Source organism: Nilaparvata lugens, chromosome 3, assembly GCF_014356525.2.
Source record: "Nilaparvata lugens isolate BPH chromosome 3, ASM1435652v1, whole genome shotgun sequence".
NCBI lineage: Eukaryota > Metazoa > Arthropoda > Insecta > Hemiptera > Delphacidae > Nilaparvata > Nilaparvata lugens.
Genome location: NC_052506.1, coordinates 60,150,226 through 60,170,231, shown reverse-complemented (window position 1 = coordinate 60,170,231; position 20,006 = coordinate 60,150,226). Strand labels below are relative to the sequence as shown.

General features: G+C 34.8%; 2 protein-coding genes and 1 long non-coding RNA gene across 3 annotated transcripts in view; 1 reads left to right on the top strand and 2 right to left on the bottom strand.

The window, feature by feature from the left end:
* The first annotated feature begins 885 nt into the window (after nt 1-885).
* Nucleotides 886-4,357, top strand: LOC120350515. The gene is made up of 2 exons (XM_039424224.1): nt 886-2,023; nt 4,298-4,357. Exon 1 carries the CDS (start codon nt 1,074-1,076, stop codon nt 1,971-1,973), a length of 900 nt encoding a protein of 299 aa, XP_039280158.1. The 5' UTR covers nt 886-1,073; the 3' UTR covers nt 1,974-2,023; nt 4,298-4,357.
* Nucleotides 4,358-9,915: 5,558 nt separating this feature from the next.
* On the bottom strand, nt 9,916-11,117 carry LOC120350516. The gene is made up of 2 exons (XR_005570829.1): nt 10,960-11,117; nt 9,916-10,212 (listed from the first exon to the last, which is right to left on the bottom strand). It is a non-coding gene; the product is annotated as an uncharacterized LOC120350516 (long non-coding RNA).
* A 4,930-nt stretch (nt 11,118-16,047) lies between these two features.
* LOC120348730 overlaps nt 16,048-20,006 on the bottom strand; it is a 31,058-nt gene continuing 27,099 nt past the window's right edge. The window contains exons 3-5 of the mRNA XM_039424223.1: nt 19,702-19,760; nt 16,817-16,975; nt 16,048-16,227 (exon numbers count right to left, since the gene is read on the bottom strand). Of these exons, the coding sequence (XP_039280157.1) occupies nt 16,063-16,227; nt 16,817-16,975; nt 19,702-19,760 (383 nt within the window). The 3' untranslated portion in view covers nt 16,048-16,062. The remainder of the gene's footprint in view (nt 16,228-16,816; nt 16,976-19,701; nt 19,761-20,006) is intronic.

Below are 20,006 nucleotides of genomic sequence, written 5' to 3'. Positions count from 1 at the left end.
GTTAGTTATTGTATTAGTTAATGAATTTAATTTTCTTAATTTATTGGTAATGAATAAATAAATGTCGACAAAATGTTATTGGTATTTCTATTTTAATACCTTTGGTGGGACTGAAATTAATCATTCCATAATTTTCCATGATATATTTCAAGGGATAAAATAATTATTGAGGTGAATTTGTTGTCAGATCTCCCTGTGGGATATCCCAGGGATCGGGATTTGGGCGGACATAAGTATGTCCACAGGATATCCTTGGGAATTTTTGGGACTTTGAGGGATTTCCAGGGGATGTCCTCAATATCCCATTGGGACCATGTGGGATATCCTAGGGAGTTCCTTTTGAGGTCTTTTCATTAAATCCCAAGAAGATGTCAAGTATATCCTAAGATATCCCTGGGATATCCCAGGGATCGGGATTTGGGCGGACATAAGTATGTCCACGGGATATTCTAGGGAGCATTTTGGGTCTTTGTAAGATTATCAGGGGATATCCTCAATATCCCCTTGAGATGTCACATGGTCATCCCCAGGATCTTCTTGTGCTGTGTGGGGTGAAATCTCCATTTTTGCAAAAATATTAAATAAAAATACTAAGAAATTGTCAAAAACCACATATTTTAAATTAAGAATAATTACCACAATATCAACTTCTCAACTACAAAAAAAAAGTAAAAATTTGCAACAATAGACCAGTTGACAACTATTCCTTTTCCTTTCATTGTTATAGCAGCTTCAATGTAGGGGGTGAAATTTTCATTGCTGCAACAATTGATCGTTTGACAATGACTTTTGATTGTGTCTGTGGCACAATTTTTGACTTTGCAGCTTGATTTGTACTAGTTAGTAGGTGAACATAGCAAGAGTGCGCATCTTTATCGCCTCAGATAAGATAAGAGAAATGTCAGGCTAGCGTGTTATAAATCGAGCTCCCAGTTTTTGTCAATTTTTCGTGGGTTTTCTTAAGTGGATCGAATTGAATTTTTGCTTACTAGTGTAATAGTATTTTGTGAATCGATTGATCTAGTTACTTTGTTGTTTTTTCTATTATCAAACACGGTAAATCGTAAAACGTTATGTCTCCATCACCAGCAGTTACACGAGCAAACACAGGGCTGAAATCCGAAAACGATAAGGCCACCTCTGTTGCGCAGTCGCCGGCAGCAAAGCAGCCTAAACAGAAAAAGATTCTACAACAACAACAACAGAGAGGGAATGCTGCCCGGCCTCATAGCTCTCCGTCTTGCTCAACAGCTGACTGCTCTGCTGTCTCCTTAGCAACCGAACAACAACTTGCGGCGGCTCTCGAAAAACTGTTGACGAGCGACGCCTTCGTTGATCGACTAGCTGCACGCCTCTCGGAGACTGTCAGCGCTCGAGTCTTGGAGGATCTTGGGGGCCGTCTGCAGGTGGCTGAGAACAGGCTGGTCGATCTTAATGGCGAGATGGACGCCCTTCGCGCCGAGCTTGCTCAACTCAAGGAGAGCTCAGACATGCGACTGGACGGTTTGGCTCAATATTCCCGGCGAAATAATATCCGCATCACTGGTGTTCCTGAGGCGAGTGACGAGGATGTGACAGCGACCACGGTGCAACTACTCAGCGACAAGCTGGGCGTTCCGATCCAGCCGGCTGACATCGACAGATGCCACCGCGTCGGTCGCCTCGCTCAACCGCGTGACAACCAAGAGCCGAGACCTCGGCAGATTCTCGTCAAGTTTATCAGTTATCAAAAGCGAAGTTCTATAATATCGAATAGGCGTCAGTTGAGTGGTACCGGTTTCTCAGTGCAAGAAGATCTCACGCGTAAGCGTCACTTGTTTTTCCGGGAAATGTGTGGAAGAGTGGGTTTCAAGAACGTCTGGAGTCGTGATGGGCGTGTTTTTTGGAGAGACAACAACAGAGTCTTCTCTGAGTTCTCTAATGGCCCTAATAATAATGCGAATTCGGATCAGCTCGGTGATAGTCATATGTAAAGTACCGTACGTAGTTTCATTGCCTACCAAGCACTGATAATTATTACTTGGTGAGTTTATCATTGAAATGATTTTTCTTCTTATTATTATTATTATTATTATTTATTTTTTTTTTCTCACTATTGTTTATTTTCCTTTCGATATTTATTTATTTCCATGAAGCTAATTTTCGACGAGTAATTAATAGAAGCCATATATTTTCCATACTTATGAACTTGATTTCACTGTTCTTTAATCTAACTCGGACAGTACTTTTGAATATGATTATTGCAATGTTAATTTTTATTTTTCCGCTTCTCTGTGAACATGTATCCTTGTAATCTCAATATTAATTGAATTATGATCTCAATTAGAAGAATGATTGTAGTTTGATCATTATGATGATTATTATGATTGGTCATTATAGAATTTTTTTTTTCATGATTACTTGGTGAGTTCATCATGGAAATGATTTATTCTTAATATTTTATTGAGATTAATATTTTATACGATTATTTTATTTTATAAGAATATTTTTTTATTGGATTACTTGATTGATTTCACGCATTCTGTAATATTTAATAAATTTGCTCTGTTTAAGATTACTTAAGCCCACTGTTGTTCAGTAGTTATCTCACATCAAAGGGGGCTCAATTACGACGTCGCCTACGATTAAATTGAGATTATCGTTTAAATTTTTAATTTACCTTCCCAACTATTTGAAATAAATATTGATCTTTACTTGATTGATTTCACGCATTCTGTAATTTTTAATAAATTTGCTCTGTTTAAGATTACTTAAGACCATTGTCAGGGTACACTGTGATTTCATATATCTTCCTATAATAATATATTAATACATTACTAGTACATTACATTTCATACTAATGGATGTGAGCGTATCTGAGTTAGCACGACTGCTGGATGGTCACTCGTCTTCTCTCAGGTTCTGTCATATCAATGCTGAATCTTTACCTGGTCATTTCGATGATTTCAGCGAGACATTTTCCACTATTTTGAATTTTGATATAATAGGTGTTAGTGAATCCTGGCTTAAACCATCACTGGATTCCTGTTCTTTCAGCATTCCGGAGTATTGCGTTTTTCGTAATGATAGAGTCGGGAGGGACAGAGGTGGGGTTGCCGTTTATGTTCGCTCCTCTTTGTCACCCAAACATGTGTTATCTTCTCCTCAACCCTACTCCAACTCTCCGGAGTTTATCTTCATAGAGATCACAGCTTGTGAAGACAAAATTCTTGTAGGGATTGTATACCGGCCACCCAAAGCAGGTCGACTGTCACTCCTTGAGCACTCTCTGTTGCAGATAATGCATAGCTATCAACATATTGTCTTACTTGGTGATTTCAACTCTAATCTATTGAGAGATAGCTTCGAAAGGAGGCAACTCGTGACACTCTTTGATTCTATCAACTTCCACATTGTAAATAATGTTGACCCGACTTACCACTTACCCAATTCACATACTTTACTAGATCTAGCGGTGGTGAGTGATAAAGATTATGTTTCTTCTTTTGGACAGATACCTATGCCTTGCTTCTCCATGCATGATATGATTTATTTAGTCTACAACTTGAAATGTGATGAGTTGTCTGCAGTGAGCTATTTATATAGAGACTTCAAACATTTCAATGATGATAGATGTCTTGAGGATGCTATCAACATGCCATGGCACACTATAGGTTTCATTGATGACATCAATGATAAGGTTGCAGTATTCAATAATATGATTCACAGCATTTTTGATAGGCATGCCCCTGTGCGTACTGCGCATCCTAAGCGGAAACCAGTGCCCTGGATGAATGAAGAGATACTGATTGCCAGACGTGAGCGTGATAAAGCCAGAAGAGTATTTAAAAGGACCAGCAGCCAGATAGACTTTGAGGTCTTTAAAACTTGGAGAAATCGTGTGAAATCTATGAGTCGCAATGCAAAACTTCGCTTCTATCACAGGCAGTTTAATCAAAATAATTCAACATCTACTCTGTGGGATAATGTCAGAAGACTAGGAGCGCATAAAGCCAGATCTAATACTAGAATCAATATACCTCTTAATGAACTGAACGATTTCTTCACTCTCAGTTCAAATCAGCCAGATGCATCCAACGCACCACTGGCTTCAGACCATCTTATCATGCAGTTCAATCATAACTTGCCGGCAGAGAAATTCTATTTCTCACATGTTACTCCATCTATGGTGTCAAAGATAATATGTTCTTGCTCAAAAAACTCTAAAGGAATTGACAATATCCCAAGCTTATTTTATAAAAAATTGTTACCAGTTATTTTACCTTCTATCACTCACATATTCAATGTCTCTCTTCAGACAGGAAAATTTCCTGATCTCTGGAAATGCTCCATGGTGAAACCCATTCCTAAATCGACTAATCCAACCGTTCCTGCAGACTGCAGGCCCATCCATATTCTGTGTTCCATATCTAAGGCACTGGAGAGAATTGTGCATGCTCAGGTAAGTCAATATCTTTCAAGTTTTGACTTCTTTTCGAATTTCCAGTCTGGCTTCCGCCCAAATCATAGCACATGTACTGCTCTCTTGCGCATAACAGATGACATACGTGCAGCTATGGATAAAAGATTACTCACGTTACTTATTCAGTTCGACTTGAGCAAGGCATTTGATAATGTTTCTCATGCCTTGCTAATTCATAAGCTGAAGTATCATTGCCACTTCTCCGATTCTGCAGTAGCATGGTTCTCCTCATATTTGTCCAACAGATTTCAGGCAGTATTTGGTAGCGGTGGTGATTCCTCTAATTGGAGACCAGTTTTGAGAGGTGTTCCTCAGGGCTCTGTGTTGGGACCCCTTCTCTTCTCTGTTTTCATCAATAATGTTTCCTCTGTTTTCTCAAACTGTTCTTATCACCTATTTGCTGATGATCTTATGATCTACGCTCACTGTTCAAAAGAAAGAATTTCAGAAGCAGTTCAGTCCATGAACCAGAATATTGAGTCACTCCTGCAGTGGACTGATGCCCATCAGCTGATCCTCAATGCACAAAAGACGAAAAGCATCATTCTTGGCTTCCCAACTCTTCTGAGCAGATTTGATCAGGAAAGACTCCCGGCTATCACTGTTGCAGGAAATGTTGTTCCCTACCTGAAGAGTGTGCGAACTCTTGGACTGTATCTAGACCAGAGTCTTAGCTGGAAGGAGCAGACCACTCATGTATGTAACAGAGTGTTTGCAGGCATGCACCAGCTCAAACGTCTGAAACATTTCCTGCCTCAAAGCACACGTATCATATTGGTCAGATCATTAATAATACCCTTTCTTGATTATTGCTCAACCGTATACGTTGACCTGACAGATGAATTGAATGGTAGGATGCAGAGATCCCTCAATTATGCAATAAGATACATCTACGATGCCAGGCGGGATGAGCATATAACGCCTTACTTTATGCAACTGGAATGGCTAAAACTCAAGAATCGAAGGAAATATTTCCTCCTGATTCTGGTATATAAAATAATTGTGAAAAATGAAGGACCATGCTATCTGCGTAACTCATTCACTTTGTTATCATCCGTTCATACTGCTCGTCAAACCAGGTCACATCAGTTCACTCTTCAAATTCCTCATCACCGTACATCCATATTCAATTCGTCTTTCATCACAACAGCAAGCAGAGAGTGGAACGCCCTTCCAACTCACATTGTGTTTTCCACGTCTCTCTCCCTGTTTAAGAAAAGATTGCACGCTCATTTGCTTATGATTGATGAGTGACTAGTCCTTTAACGATTATCTGTTTTACATTGATCCATACCATATGAATATTAAAAATTTGTCTTCTACATCCATTTATAAATAGTTTATATTATTTAACACACTTCATTATAACATGTATTACTTTGATTATTTTTGGTTTGATAGTATAGCCTATAATTATATAGATACATTTTTTTTTCTCCACTGTTTAATAACAGTTCAATTTTTTTTTTTCAAGGAAATATCAATGCAAGTTTTATTCTCTTTTCTATCTACTAATTTGCTGAAAATGTATTTACTTTGTTTTTCTGTTTTAATTTTCATTGCTGGTATTGATTGAGTTATTGCTTGTTGTTAATGCTGCAGTAATTATTTTCTAGTTTTTTATTGTAGTTTAATATTCTTCATTTCATTATAATTAGTATTAATTATAATTAATATTTTATTGTAATCTCAATACCTATTTAATTCTAAGTTCTTAGAATATTTATCTTTAGTTTTTACATTCTATTATTTTTGTGATGTTATGTTTTGTTGTAATGTGCAATGGGTCTTACTAGACCTAGCACTCAATAAAAATCAATCAATCAATCAATCAATCTGTTGACGGTGTGGAACCGCTGAGTTGACACTTGTTGCAGCAATGAAGATTTGACCTCCTACATTGAAGCTGCTATAACAATAAAAGGAAAACTTGGAATAGTGAAATAATACATCATTTCAAAGGGAATTTAATGCTCTAAAACCTGCGATGAGTAATTATTTTTATGATGCATTGTTGGAGATTTATAAGCCCTGAAAGAGCAAAACATTGGATAAAAACCTGTTATTTTAGCAATTACACACCTTCAAGAGCGAATATCTCGGGAACTGTTGGGAATATCACAAACTTCCACTGAACAAAAAATGAAGAAAATTTATCAAGCTTAATATTTGAATAGTTAGCTATGTCGGTTGAACGCATTGTTCTCAAGATATGAGCGTGGAATCAAAATGCTGAAAAATGCAACTTTTAAACCACCCTCATCACAATAGCACATGAGTTAGGAATGGGAACTTTTGATATGTTCTCCTCCTAACTAGTCTCAACAAAGCTGCAAAGACAAAAATTTTGATTAAAACATTCCCTCCAAATTCCTTTGTCAATTAGTCAATTCTTGCAAAAATGGAGATTTCACACTCAACACTAAAGCTACTGCAAAAGGTGTTGGGAAATTCGTAAAAGTGTGAAATTATACATCAAATTGAAGAGAATGTAATGGCTCTATAAGCTCATAATCAATATGGATTTTCCCATCGATTTTTAAAAAGTTATAAGAGCAAAAAAAAAATGGTGGCTAACGTGTTTTTTTTTCAAAAATGTCACACTTTCAAGAGCGGATATCTTTAGAACTAGAGGAGACATAAAAAAAGTTGTAAGATGAATATTTTAGGAAATTATGTAAGCTTTAATTTGTTCTATGTCAGTCAAATCCTCAAGATTCATAGGTTTTGAGTTTTATGTGAGAAACCAAAAAGTGGTACCTTTAAACCACCCCTTAGCACAGGTGGGTGAAGGTGGGGACTTTTGATATGTTCAAGTCCTTACTACCCTCAACAGAACTGTGGTGTCTTTTGAGTTCCAAACATTGTCTTCCAAGCATTTCCCTCTTTACCCTTTTTTGAGCATTCATTGCCTGGACCATTGGCCTTAATTTTGTGCGCTCTCTGGTCTCAGGTTGAAGAGCACTAAATCACGCCCAGAGGGATTTTGATTAAAACATTCCCTCCAAATTCCTTTGTCAATTAGTCAATTCTTGCAAAAATGGAGATTTCACACTCAACACTAAAGCTACTGCAAAAGGTATTGGGAAATTCGTAATTAGTGTGGCAATTGGAAGATATTGGAAATTTTGCATGGAAAATTGGTTTTATAAATCTGATAACCCTTTTTGAAATTATTCAACACGACATGTTTCGGCTATAAATAATGCCATTATCAAGTGATTGGAAAATAAATAATAATAATATGCTCAGGAATAGCTCTGATTGAAGTAGCAGTGCCCAATCAATTTTTCCGCGATAAATGCATTTTAATCTTCAACTTGGTGCCAACCTAACAAAGTTAACTCAACTTAATGCCAACCTGACAAAATTATTAATTTGGTTACCAGTTAACAACAACTGTTTCGAAGAGGTAATCTCTCTAGATTATAGTTCTACATTAACATATGGTATGGACATTTCAATATAATTAAGAGATTGGAATAAGAAGAATATACATGCTAAATCATTCTTAGTGAGCACCTAGGACTTATAAGGACTTATAAGGACCTAGGACTTATTATTTCAATTTTTGTTGCAATCCGTCCAGTAGTTTTCCAGAAATTGTGAACAGTGAGATAAGAATTTTATAAGTATAGATTTCCATACATGCCGAGCCGAACCTCGAACAGCATAGCGAATCGCCGTGCAGCGAACATTAGCCATATGTTTCATAATGTTAACACTCAGCTGTTAAACAACCGCCGCGCAGTTCTCCGAACCGTTCGTCATCCCAATAGCCACTCTTTTAACCGTTCTCTACGCCGTTCGCTGAACTTTTCAGCCATTCAGAGCCCTTAAAATTCGCCGTGCAGCTTGCGGTCCAATTTTGGCTATCACAAGTGGAAAACATGTGAATACTTTCGCGAACATTAATACAGTACAGGCCTCTTCTCATAATCTATGTTTTGAACAATTCATTGTCATGAATAATACATTTATAGGAATCGATAAATAATGTTTAATGCAAATAGAATAATTTCTGAAAAATTAATGATTGGATAAATTTCAATAGTCTATTAAAATATTGTTGACCAAGAACTCAGTATCATGACAATTATAATCATTTTGTTATTTTTAAACTAATATTAATTTCACCAACTAACCATAAGTTGACTGAAATAGATTCTGTAATTTCCATATCTTATTTATTTTAATAAATACTACAGCATATACTAACTCACAAAAAGTGACACCTTTATAAATATTTTCCACTTGCCATCGATTTTTGTTGGTAAGAACATTGATCAATGTTATTTCACGAAAAAGTGGGTAGAGTTAAAGAATTTCCCACTAAAGGTGTCTGGTTTGGTCTATGTTTTGGCAACCCAAAAAACTTACTTAGGTGGATAGGACCTTTCTAGGTTCACCAATATATACTATAATAAAGTAAAGAACTGGCTTATATAAATACGGGATAGGAAAATTATGTTTGACGCATCATCAAGTCTGAACTACTGGACTGATCAACTTGAAATTTTGCATATCGATTTTAAATAATTTTTCGTGATAGATTATTATAACTACACTAAATACTTTTGTTACCAAATATATCCTAGAGCCTGTTTGATTGAATTCTCCAATTGGTTTCAATTTATTTAGTACCTATCAATTCAATGGATGATCAATTATTTATTCACAAGAAAGTATGATAAGAGAATCTAAATAAAATAATATTCTAATCATGTTTAGAAAAAGTCAGTGATTGAAACATTATTATGTCTTGAAATTATCTCAGATATCATTTACACTATGAAAACTGATGATTTGAAGCCGAAATTAGTAAAAAAATCAACAGTACAGATGTTTCATTATTAAAATTGGAAAAGATTCACTTGACAGCATTTTATTGTTTGAATTCGCTGAGCGGTTCGCTGCACGGCGCGCTGCGCAGCGAATTGCACGGTTCGCTGCGCTGTTCGAGGTTCGGTTCGGCATGAGTGGACCTTAATAATGAATATCGAAAGAAACCTCCTCATTCCGATAGAACCTATCGATACACGGCACCGATAAAACGCCGTATCGATACATTATATTTATAAAACGCCACATCGATACACCAACCTGCATCATCCATCACTAATACACCACTCATCCACAGGCTAAATTTCAACTCTGTCCTTAATTAATATACAATTAGCTAGTTGACGGAAGTGTCAAAAAATTCCCGTATCTCGACAAAATTCCCGTAAAATTCCAGTACATTTCCCGCCCAAATGAAATTCACGTACAATTCCCGGATTTCCCGGTTTTCCCGCCGCGTGGACACCCTGTTAAACCTATTGTAAAATTATCCTTGTAATATTAAACTGTTCCCATACACATGCCTCACTCTGTATAATATGACCTACATACTATATAATTATGACCGATTATGAAAGTGGGACAATGAATGACAGCTTTGAATAAATATATACATTTTAAATTTGAATACTTGTGTAATATTTTTTATAATTAGCCTGCTTATTTGAAGGGATTTTTATAAAACATTATGAAATTATTTATACTATAAACCTTTGAATGAATTTCTGCAGGTATTTTTCGTATTTTTGTTAATTGAAAAGTCACATTTCTTATACATTATTTATTTTGAACCTTTCCGCTCTCAATTTCATTTTTTCGTCTAGATTGGCCTTGTCGGTGGCTGAAGGAGTGCTGCCGGTCAGTCCAAATCGCTCTGCTCTTGATTTCTTTTTGTCGTTTAGTTCGGTCTGTGGATAGAGAAAATAACAAATCTTAGGTTAGGGTTTGATAATAAAAGAAAACCATTTTCAACATTACATCTAAAAGTTAACTGGATTGATCACAAAGAAATGCAAATTCTCTTTGAGAATCCATGCTATTATTGTGAAATATCAGACGGGCCCGAGCTGGCAATACAAATTGTTGCATGATAAACTTAGCCTGTCAACTGTAATCTGGAGCAGGCCATGAAATGAGGAAACCAATACCAGACATAATTCCTTGATATTTTGATTTTTGAATAAGGGACATACAACTCTTGCTGTCTTTGTTCATTTGCAGTCTTATGAAACACAACACACACTCTCATAGTCAATTCAGACTGACTTTGAACTGGAGCGATTAGGGATTAGAGGAACCCCATTATTATTCGAGAGCTATCACGTAAGATAATATTTCTATTTCTTATATGAATGGACAGTAAGATGCAGCCTTCTGGTTACATCCAGCTTCAAGTTACAGTTAAATCATATTTTTGATCTATGTAAATCAGAAAATAAGATTGGACCGAATGAAGGTAAGGTGCTGGTACACTTGCAGGTGACACTTTGTTTTTGTTTGGAGATGGCAATTCACGAGAAGTCAACTATAGAGGTGGCTAGACCTCAATTTTCTTTACGGATAAATACGTCTTGATGATTCTCGAATATTACGTTGGCAAGAGCTCTTGTAATGTTCGTATTCATACTTGTAGAATCAATTTTCCTTCAAGTTACCTTTTGTAATTGAGAGGAGACCGTTGCACCAAACCTTTCTGCTCGTTTTTTCAAAACTTCAGTTGATGCAACCTGAAATTACATTAAACAATAATTATTAAACTATTTCAAGAATTAAAAACATCTGTGAAATTGCAACTGTAAATTACAAATGAATTAATGGAGGTGTACAACATCAATTCAGTCAAAGGAGCAAAAGGCAATCCTTATGTATAAAAATAATTTTACAGAACTAATATAAGGTCGTGTCACCTAGTAATTGAATGATTTTTTATGCTGTTTGCACAAAAAGAAAAAGGTTGTTGCTGTATGTGCACGTTTTAATTGTATTTACCCATTTTTTTAATCAAGTCAAAAATGGAAAATAAGTATAACTGTATTTTGGTTTTTCGATTCAAAAATGTGAACTGTTTATGTAGTCAAAAACATTTCCTGTTCTCAGGTAGCTAAAGAATGTAGGCCTATATATTTATCTAACCAGTCGGAATGGTTGTGATCTTTCAATCGAATAAGATTTTTACTAAAGGTTATTATTTAATGTTCTTTGAAACGATTAGACTGATTGCAGGAGTGCAATGAATGGAATCGCCTATTGAATTAAAAATTAAAGATTTATTTCAAGGATTATCTAGATTATTTTTATATTATTTATTGAATACCAAACAGTATTGAAAATTGTACAATTATTACGTTTATGAAATGGATAACGTTTTGCCACACTGAGTTACTCTAATGTTGATGTGGACAGCTTCCTGTTCACAGTAGATACATAACAATGAGAGTAGATACCTCAGTTTGTGAGCTTACATGACAAATGTAGTTGGAGGTTACATTTCATTTGAATTTTCTACTATTAAATCTTGGAAGAGGTTGTTTCTCCAAATATTCAAAGTTCTTTAATTCTTAAAAAGAAAAATAATAAATGAAATAAACCACATTCTTCCACTACTATAGCTTTCAAAATTTTCATTTTTTTTATAAAAAAGTGTGGCACTCACCATACTTAGAGCATTACTTTATGGTAGATAATGAAGAGTTTGGTTAATATGTTTTCTTACGACATTGGAATGCTTACAGGCCTGTGAATTATTAACTTCAAAGTGAAAAGCTTGAATTAAGGTGGATGGTTTGTTGTATCTTGGTATCAGCATATTTTTCATGAGTGGCTTTCTAAAAATGCTAAATTAAAATTTGTTTTAGAATTGTAACGTCCAAGAAGTTGAGAATATGACTTTATTTCATTATCCAGTGAAATGCAGGTTTTTATGCAAATTTCTCTGAGAGTAACTGTTTACATTGTATGTCCTTTATATAACATCATTATCATCCAAATAACTTTCCAGTGAACTATTTTTCATGTTCTGTTACAATATTTTCATCTTTTCCAAGAAATGGAGCCTTGCATCGAGCAATAGAACGGGTGTGCCAGAGAAAAAAACTTGTTCAATTTTTTACGAGGCATTCATGCCTATACTAGGCTGGCACGCGTTCTAGATTTGACTCCTTGCGATAATTATTTATTCAATAATTCCTGGGTTATGATGATCGATAACGGACATAGCTCATCTCAAAACATTACAATTACTTACTGTAAGAGTGGAACCTTAAGAAATTGAAGTGTACGTTCAATGTAGAACTCCTTTTTCAAGACTAAATAAATCAAAACTTGGAAAAATAGTTTTTGCGAGAGAGAAAATAACTGGAAACATATTTCAAGCTATTTTGTTTTTAGTGTCCTTCAAAATAAGTAAGTTTCTCTGGCGTATTCTTTACAAAATATTTGTGATGACATTTAATGTTTCTTGGTGTGTTAAGATGGCTTGTTTTTCAATTCAAAGTATGACATGAAGATATTGTTTCATATACTGGGATAATTGTGTAGAATTTTTTTACTTCAAATGAAGTGAAATACTGTTTATAATTTATGATGAAGTACGAAAACTGAAGATCGCTGAGGGTCAACTGATCCTATTGCTGCACATTGCTGGCCATTGCTGGACAAACTAAATCGAGTACATCATATACGAGTTCAAATAAAATAGGCATTAGAGCCCCCAATCTGTGCGACTGCGAGTATAAAGTGTGAAGAGTGTAAAAGTGTGCAAATCTGCGATAAAAATCATTCGTCGATAGAAGCCACTATAGTGAGGTCCACGTTATAACGGCAGTGAAGAAAGATAGGAAAAAAACGTTGCCAAGTCTCTCCATTTTGCCACTGAGTGTACACAGCTGTTACTTAATTCATCCCATTAAATTTGATCTAATAATAGTTATCATTTCCTTGATAAAATAACAAATTTAATGTCAAATTAATCAAGAAATACATTTTAAATCAATTATACGACTTCTGTACTCAAGTATTTTGATAGAATGAAGAAAAAAATGGCGGTTGAGAATATTGTTTGTTTACTTTTGTACACTCACTGTCAAAAGTAAAAATAAAATATCCTGGCAAACGGACAACATTGCAAAGCGAGAGAGATTGATTGAGTACTTTATTTATGTAGATTACAATATATACTGGCTTATACACTTATATACAATAGCTTACAATACAGCAAAATTATAGATGAATTTACATAATATAGACTAAGAAAATAATTATTGAACTGTATATGATATGAAAAGCAATTTGTAATATAATAACTATAGATAATAATCATATTGTTATGCATCTACATAAATTGGCGGAGCTTTGGACATATCAATGTCCATTCTTCGGAAAGAATATTAAAAGTATCCTTCCCACTAACTCTCTACCAAAACGTTAATTTCGTTATTTAAACTAAGGATTTATTTATTAATGGAAATATTGTAAAAGTTTTAATCAATATGAATATTAAAGAGAAAAAAAAAAACAGAAATTTGATAAAGTAAAATAATTATATAGGTAGATAAGATCAAATAATTGATTAATAAAATGAAGTAAGCTGAAAGTAGATCAGGGTTATCATCTTTCAGTAATATACAGCAGTATGCAGTGGATAATTGAAATAACATGAGTTTATATAATATATATACATTCGTTTCTATACCATGGTTTAAAGGTTTATATTGGTGGAATGGGTGAGGGATGGTTGTCATGTGATCGTTCTAGGGCCGGACAGTTTCAGTCATTTGTTCCAAAATATGTTTTTTTAAAGTCAGGATGAAGCTCGCTCGGCTCTCGATAGACCTGATAGAAACAGGAAGTGTATTCCATGCACGACAGGCACTGACTAAGAAGGATTTTGTGAAAATAGTAGTTCGATGATTGGGTATCCTTAAAGTACTTTCTCCGGTTCTAGTATGTGAAGCATCTACCCTCCTACCTTCAGAGACAAATTTGAAATCATCTTTGAAATGGTTCGGATTACCGTATTTTAAGATATCTCTAACAAGCTTGACTATTCGAAAAAGCCTTTGATCGGGAAGCTTTAATGTTGAACTAGCAATGTGGGCTGGGGTGATATGATCATGGCGTTGGAGAGAGTAGACGAAACGTAGACAATAATTTTGGCAACGCTGTAGTTTATCATTCAGAGTGACTTGCATATCGTTAAGAACAGAATTACAATACATTAAATGTGGGAAGATGAGAGATTGAACCAATAATAAGTTAATGTTTCTAGGGAGGATATCGTGCATTTTCTTCAATGCATGCATGGCTGAGAATACCTTTTTACAAGTTTTGTTCACTTGTTCTGACCAGTCAAGAGTATTATTCATAATAATGCCTAAATTTTTAACTGAGCTACAGTAAGGAATGTCATTACCGTCTACACTAATTTTGTGAATCGATTCAAGGTCAATATTGTTTATAAGACGAGAATATCCAATTATAATGGGTTGTGTTTTGATGGGATTAAGCTTAAGGCCATTTTTCTTTGTCCATTCCACTATCGAATTGATATCCTGATTCATTATTCCAACTGTTTCATTAATTTGTGTTATGGGACAGCTTAAATAGATTTGAAGGTCGTCTGCATAAGTATGGAAACTGGAGAATTTGATAATGGAAGAAAGGTCATTAGCATACAAAGTGGATAGGAGAGGGCCTAAAATTGAACCTTGTGGTACTCCATGCATAACGTTTTTCCAAGTTGACTTTTTGTCACCGACAGATACACATTGTTTCCTACCTAATAGATAGGATTTAAACCAAACTAACGAGTTGTGACTGAAACCAAGAATAGCCAACCTATTCAGAAGGACTGTATGATCAACAGTATCGAATGCTTTAGAAAAATCAAATAGGGTGAGGATGGTGCATTTTCTTTGGTCCATAGCTAACCTTATATCATCAGTGACACGAAGCAGAGCTGTCTCAGTTGAATGGAATTTTCTAAAGCCTGATTGAAAGTTATGAAGCTTACTATTGTTGAATAGAAATTTTACAACTTGAGCATGAATGAGTCTTTCTAGCACTTTGGACAATTCAGGTAAAATACTGATTGGTCTTAAATCCTCAACTTTATTGGGTGATGGAACTTTATTTAGAGGGCGAACCAGAGCAAACTTCCAGTTTTCAGGGAAAATGCCTTCTTCAAGTGACTTGTTGAAAATGTATGTAATGGTTGGTAAAACAGCAAATAACATCTTCTTGATAAATTTAATAGGAATTTTGTCTACACCCGTAGCATTACTATGAATACGTTGAATTGCTCTGAAAGTGTCTTCTTCTGAGATTGGATGGAAATGAAATTGAACATAGATTGGTAAATCTATGTTTGTAGCCTGCTCTTCAAGATCATCGATATGATTAGCAATGACAACTTCGTCGCGTTGGTTAGAGTGTGAAACGAAATGGTCATTTATATTATTCAATGGTAAGTCAATTTGTGGATTCGATTTCTGTTTGCCAAGCCCGAATTCTTTTATTCCCTGCCAAAGTGATTTAGAGTCTTGTCTATAGTTTGTCATAAACGAATTCAAGTACCTAATCTTTGAGTTCCGTAATTCCTGTTTAACCCTATTTCTAAGGCTCCTATATTCTATCAAACTGTCCAAGTCGAATGTCAACTTGAGATAGCATGATTTTCCTCTCCCATCTCCGCTACTTCACAATAAATATTAGTATGCTCTTCAGTGATTGTTTGAAACTATATAGAATAGATGAATAAATTAAAATTGCATTACCTCTTTTACAGAAAAACTTGAGATTTTGACAATTTTTTTCTCAGGTTCAGTTGAGTCTTTCTCTTCTGACTGTTTTTCAGTTTGATGTTGATTTTCTTTTTCAGAGTGTGCGCTAATGGATGTATTACGGTTCAGTGTTATCTTTTTCGGCTGAAAAATGAAAAATGGGTATGAAAAATGAAGAAGACATAGACATAGACACTTGTTTCCAAAAGCGAAGGCTTTTTAAGAGAGAAGTTATTCGCAAGGTACCTACTCGCATGCAAATTATATCAGTTGAACAGTTCACATCCCCTATGGTGGGATGCTACACGATAGTTTAAGGAAATTATTCCAAGTATGTAAAGGACTTTTTACAATATTGTAAATGTTTTTTCCATGTTTAATAAATAAATACCTCTGTCATGGGTTACACGACAGAGAAAATAATAATATTTATGGAGATTTTTTTCCACTCCATTTTATCGGGATCCCAATGAGCTATAGAATGCAACAGTGGAGTAAAATTAAATTTAGGTAATAAAATTACGCGGTCAATAGGAAAACAGCATGGATGGAAAGAGATAAATTTTGTGAGCGTTTGAACTTTTCTCAACCTCAAGTATTACAAAGCTCTAAACATCAAAGTTCAATCATAGTTTTCTTACCGTAATGGAGAAATCATAATCGTGCCATGAATGAAGGGTGAAATTGATGATTAACTGTAGGCAAATTCAATAATTGTATTCAATAGGCCTACCTGTGATACGTTTTGACTTTCTTTGCTGGCATCAAGTTTTCTTTTTTGCGGCGACGATTTATTTTCAGGCAAATTGCTTGTAATTTGATTTTCTTCAACAGTTGAGAGATCTATGTTCTCTGTCATTCCTTCTACACTCAACTCATCGTCCAATCCATCCTGAAAGGTGAATAATTGGAGAGTCAGTCTCTTGACTATAAAACTATAATAACTGTATTTTTTTCATCTTTTAATTTGTCTATTATGATTTTTATCAATGGATGTGGAAATCCATTGAAAACAAAAATGGATACCAGAAGTATTCTTGAATGTTGATTTGAACATTAAACGTTACATAAATATTTATTTGTGAGGTACTGATAATATTGTTTCTAATAATTAGGATAGCATATTATTTTTATAATCACGCAAGAATAATCTATAACACACACACAGGATAAATTCGCAGACTTACAGGAAGCAGGAGATATAGCAGCACTAATTTCCACATTGAAACTAAACACAAACACTTGAAACAATTATTAATTTTGAATTTAGAAAGATTAAGATCCGAATTGATAACAAAATTCCTTCTACTTGGTACTCATAACTGTAAAATATATATTAATTTGGAATATTTTGTTCCGAAAATTAAAACAATCTTCAGTCATATAGATTACAGTCATAAACAAATAATACAATTATAAACATTATTACAGTCATATAGATTACCCATATATAGATTATACAGTCATATCAATTATAAATACAGTCATATAGATTACTAGATATCAGATTACACAAATATTTAGCCAATACTACAATTCAACACAATACATATAAAAGAGAACATTTCACACATTAATGTACTCATCAACAGAATAAAAGCTCTTATCCAGCAGATACTTTTTGATCTCAAATTTTTCTGTGTATTTTTAGATATTTCAATCTGATGGGAAGCTTATTGAAAATGTTATTTCTTGATAAAAAATATTCTTCTGAGAAATGGATAAATTGACTCTGGGCAAATAATAGTTTATGGTTGACCTAGTTCTGTGCTCATGAATATGGCCATTAGTTAGCAGTTGTGAGGTACTGATAATATTGTTTCTAATAATAGTGCTCATTATCAAACAATGTATGTTATGTATATTGTATGTATAATAATACAACCAATATAACAGCCTGCTGCTAACTAATGGTCATATTCATGAGCACAGAGCTAGGTCAGCCATAAACTATCATTTGTCCAGAGTCGATTTATCCATTTCTCAGAGGAATATTTTTCCAATAATTATTAGTATTTAATAATAAAGACTAATTATTAGTGTCTGCGCTTCTGTGTGCGCCAACCTCTAATTTAAAATCATCCTATCAAAATAATCGCTTCTCTATAATTGAAGCCCTAGCTTAATTATAATTTTATCTACGACCATGTTATGATGTAAATATCACAATCAATGCCATAAGAGTTGTCTTTTCGTACTCTAATGTACTATAATGCTATATACTATATTGTTTTCTTTACGCAATCGTTTTATTTTATGGTACAGGTCCTCGACCAATCACAACGCAGGAACCACGATCAGTGTCGAAAATGACTGAAATAAGTTTTTCCGAACATTATAATATGTTCTAAGCTACTAACCAATATCCTCAGGGGAGCCTATAACCCCTAGAGGAACGCCTCTAAGATATGAGCGGTAGGAGGGAAATTAAACACCTCCAGCAGACCAACAGGTAAAACTGGCCAACGGCCTCGAAGGCGGATGAGGAGAAATCCCGAAGGGAGAGAGGGAGGACGAGCCTAGGGAGTAAACCCGAATGAAATCCAGGGTAGTTTACGCTCTGAAAGCTGCCGTGAAAGCGATTGCCTAGGAGAGGGTAACTCCAAACAAACGACCCTGGTCCTCCAAGTTGGGGGTTGACCAATGAGCCAACAACCCATTCTTTTAAAAAATCTACACAAGCTTCGGAACATGGATTGGAAATACTGGATTAAATATGGCACGCAAAAAAACAAAATGGGAATGGATTGAAAACTAACAGCTTTGAATGTGCGTACATTATTTAGACCTGGTGCTCTGAATGGCCTGACAGTTCAATCAGAAAAGTACAGGGTGGATGTGGCTGCGCTTCAGGAGGTTAGATGGAGAGGATCCCACATTTCAAAGACCAACGACTACACCATACTATGCAGTGGAAACTCTAAATCTAACTTATGCGTTAGGCTGGCCACTAACGACAGGATATGCATGAAGAAAATGTGATGTGTACACACATGTGCATTGTTGTGTCATAACAGCGAAAGGCTTCAAACAGAATTTTTGAGGTTAGTTTTTTGTATCTTCGATTTTTTATTGTTTATTTTTTCTTCACTACTTTATTTGAGGTTGAATTTTTTGTATTATAATTTGAAATTTAGCAGTGGCTTATTTATTGTTATTTGTTTATTTTATGTTAAAAGCTAATATCAAACTGCTGCTTTTATGTTTGAAGCCTCTCGCTGATGACAAAACATTCATCATGATGAACATTTGTGTGTTATGACACACAGACATGTATAACGACAGAGAATGTCTTATCGTTAGTGGCCATCCTTGAAGGTTCTCATGATAAATCTTTTGTGCAAACTACTATTTGATATTGAATAATTGAAAAATTAATAGTTAATTTTCTCATAAAATAGTTCTATAAATTAGAAATATGCTACTCTACTCACAATAATAATGCTTTATTATTTATACAAAATAATAAAAAAAGTTTATCGGACATATCCGAAATGGAATCTAAATTTGGGAGAGAAATGGTACAAGGTTTCCTTAGATTTTCTTTCTTCATACTTTGTAAAGATAGAATATATAAATAATTTTAGAAATTCAAAAATGATAGTAACTTTTTCTCACCTCTCCCAGGACTTCATCTTCATCCAACAGATCGTGGTCACTAGCGTTATCAACGTCACCTATTTAAAACAATAAAATATCTACAAATTAATAGAAATTATATATTATACTGTAGTCTGTAAATAAGTTGAGACTTGGCCACAGAATACATACAGAATGGAAACTCGGATAGTATCCTGTCAGAAAAATCCGCCATCTTTTAAGAAAGTTCAGCATTGTAATAGTAAGATGGGAGGTTCGGATCACTTTACTGATCCGGATCAATCGGTCTCGTTCACTGCCGCGAGCCAATCAAGAGACCAGGA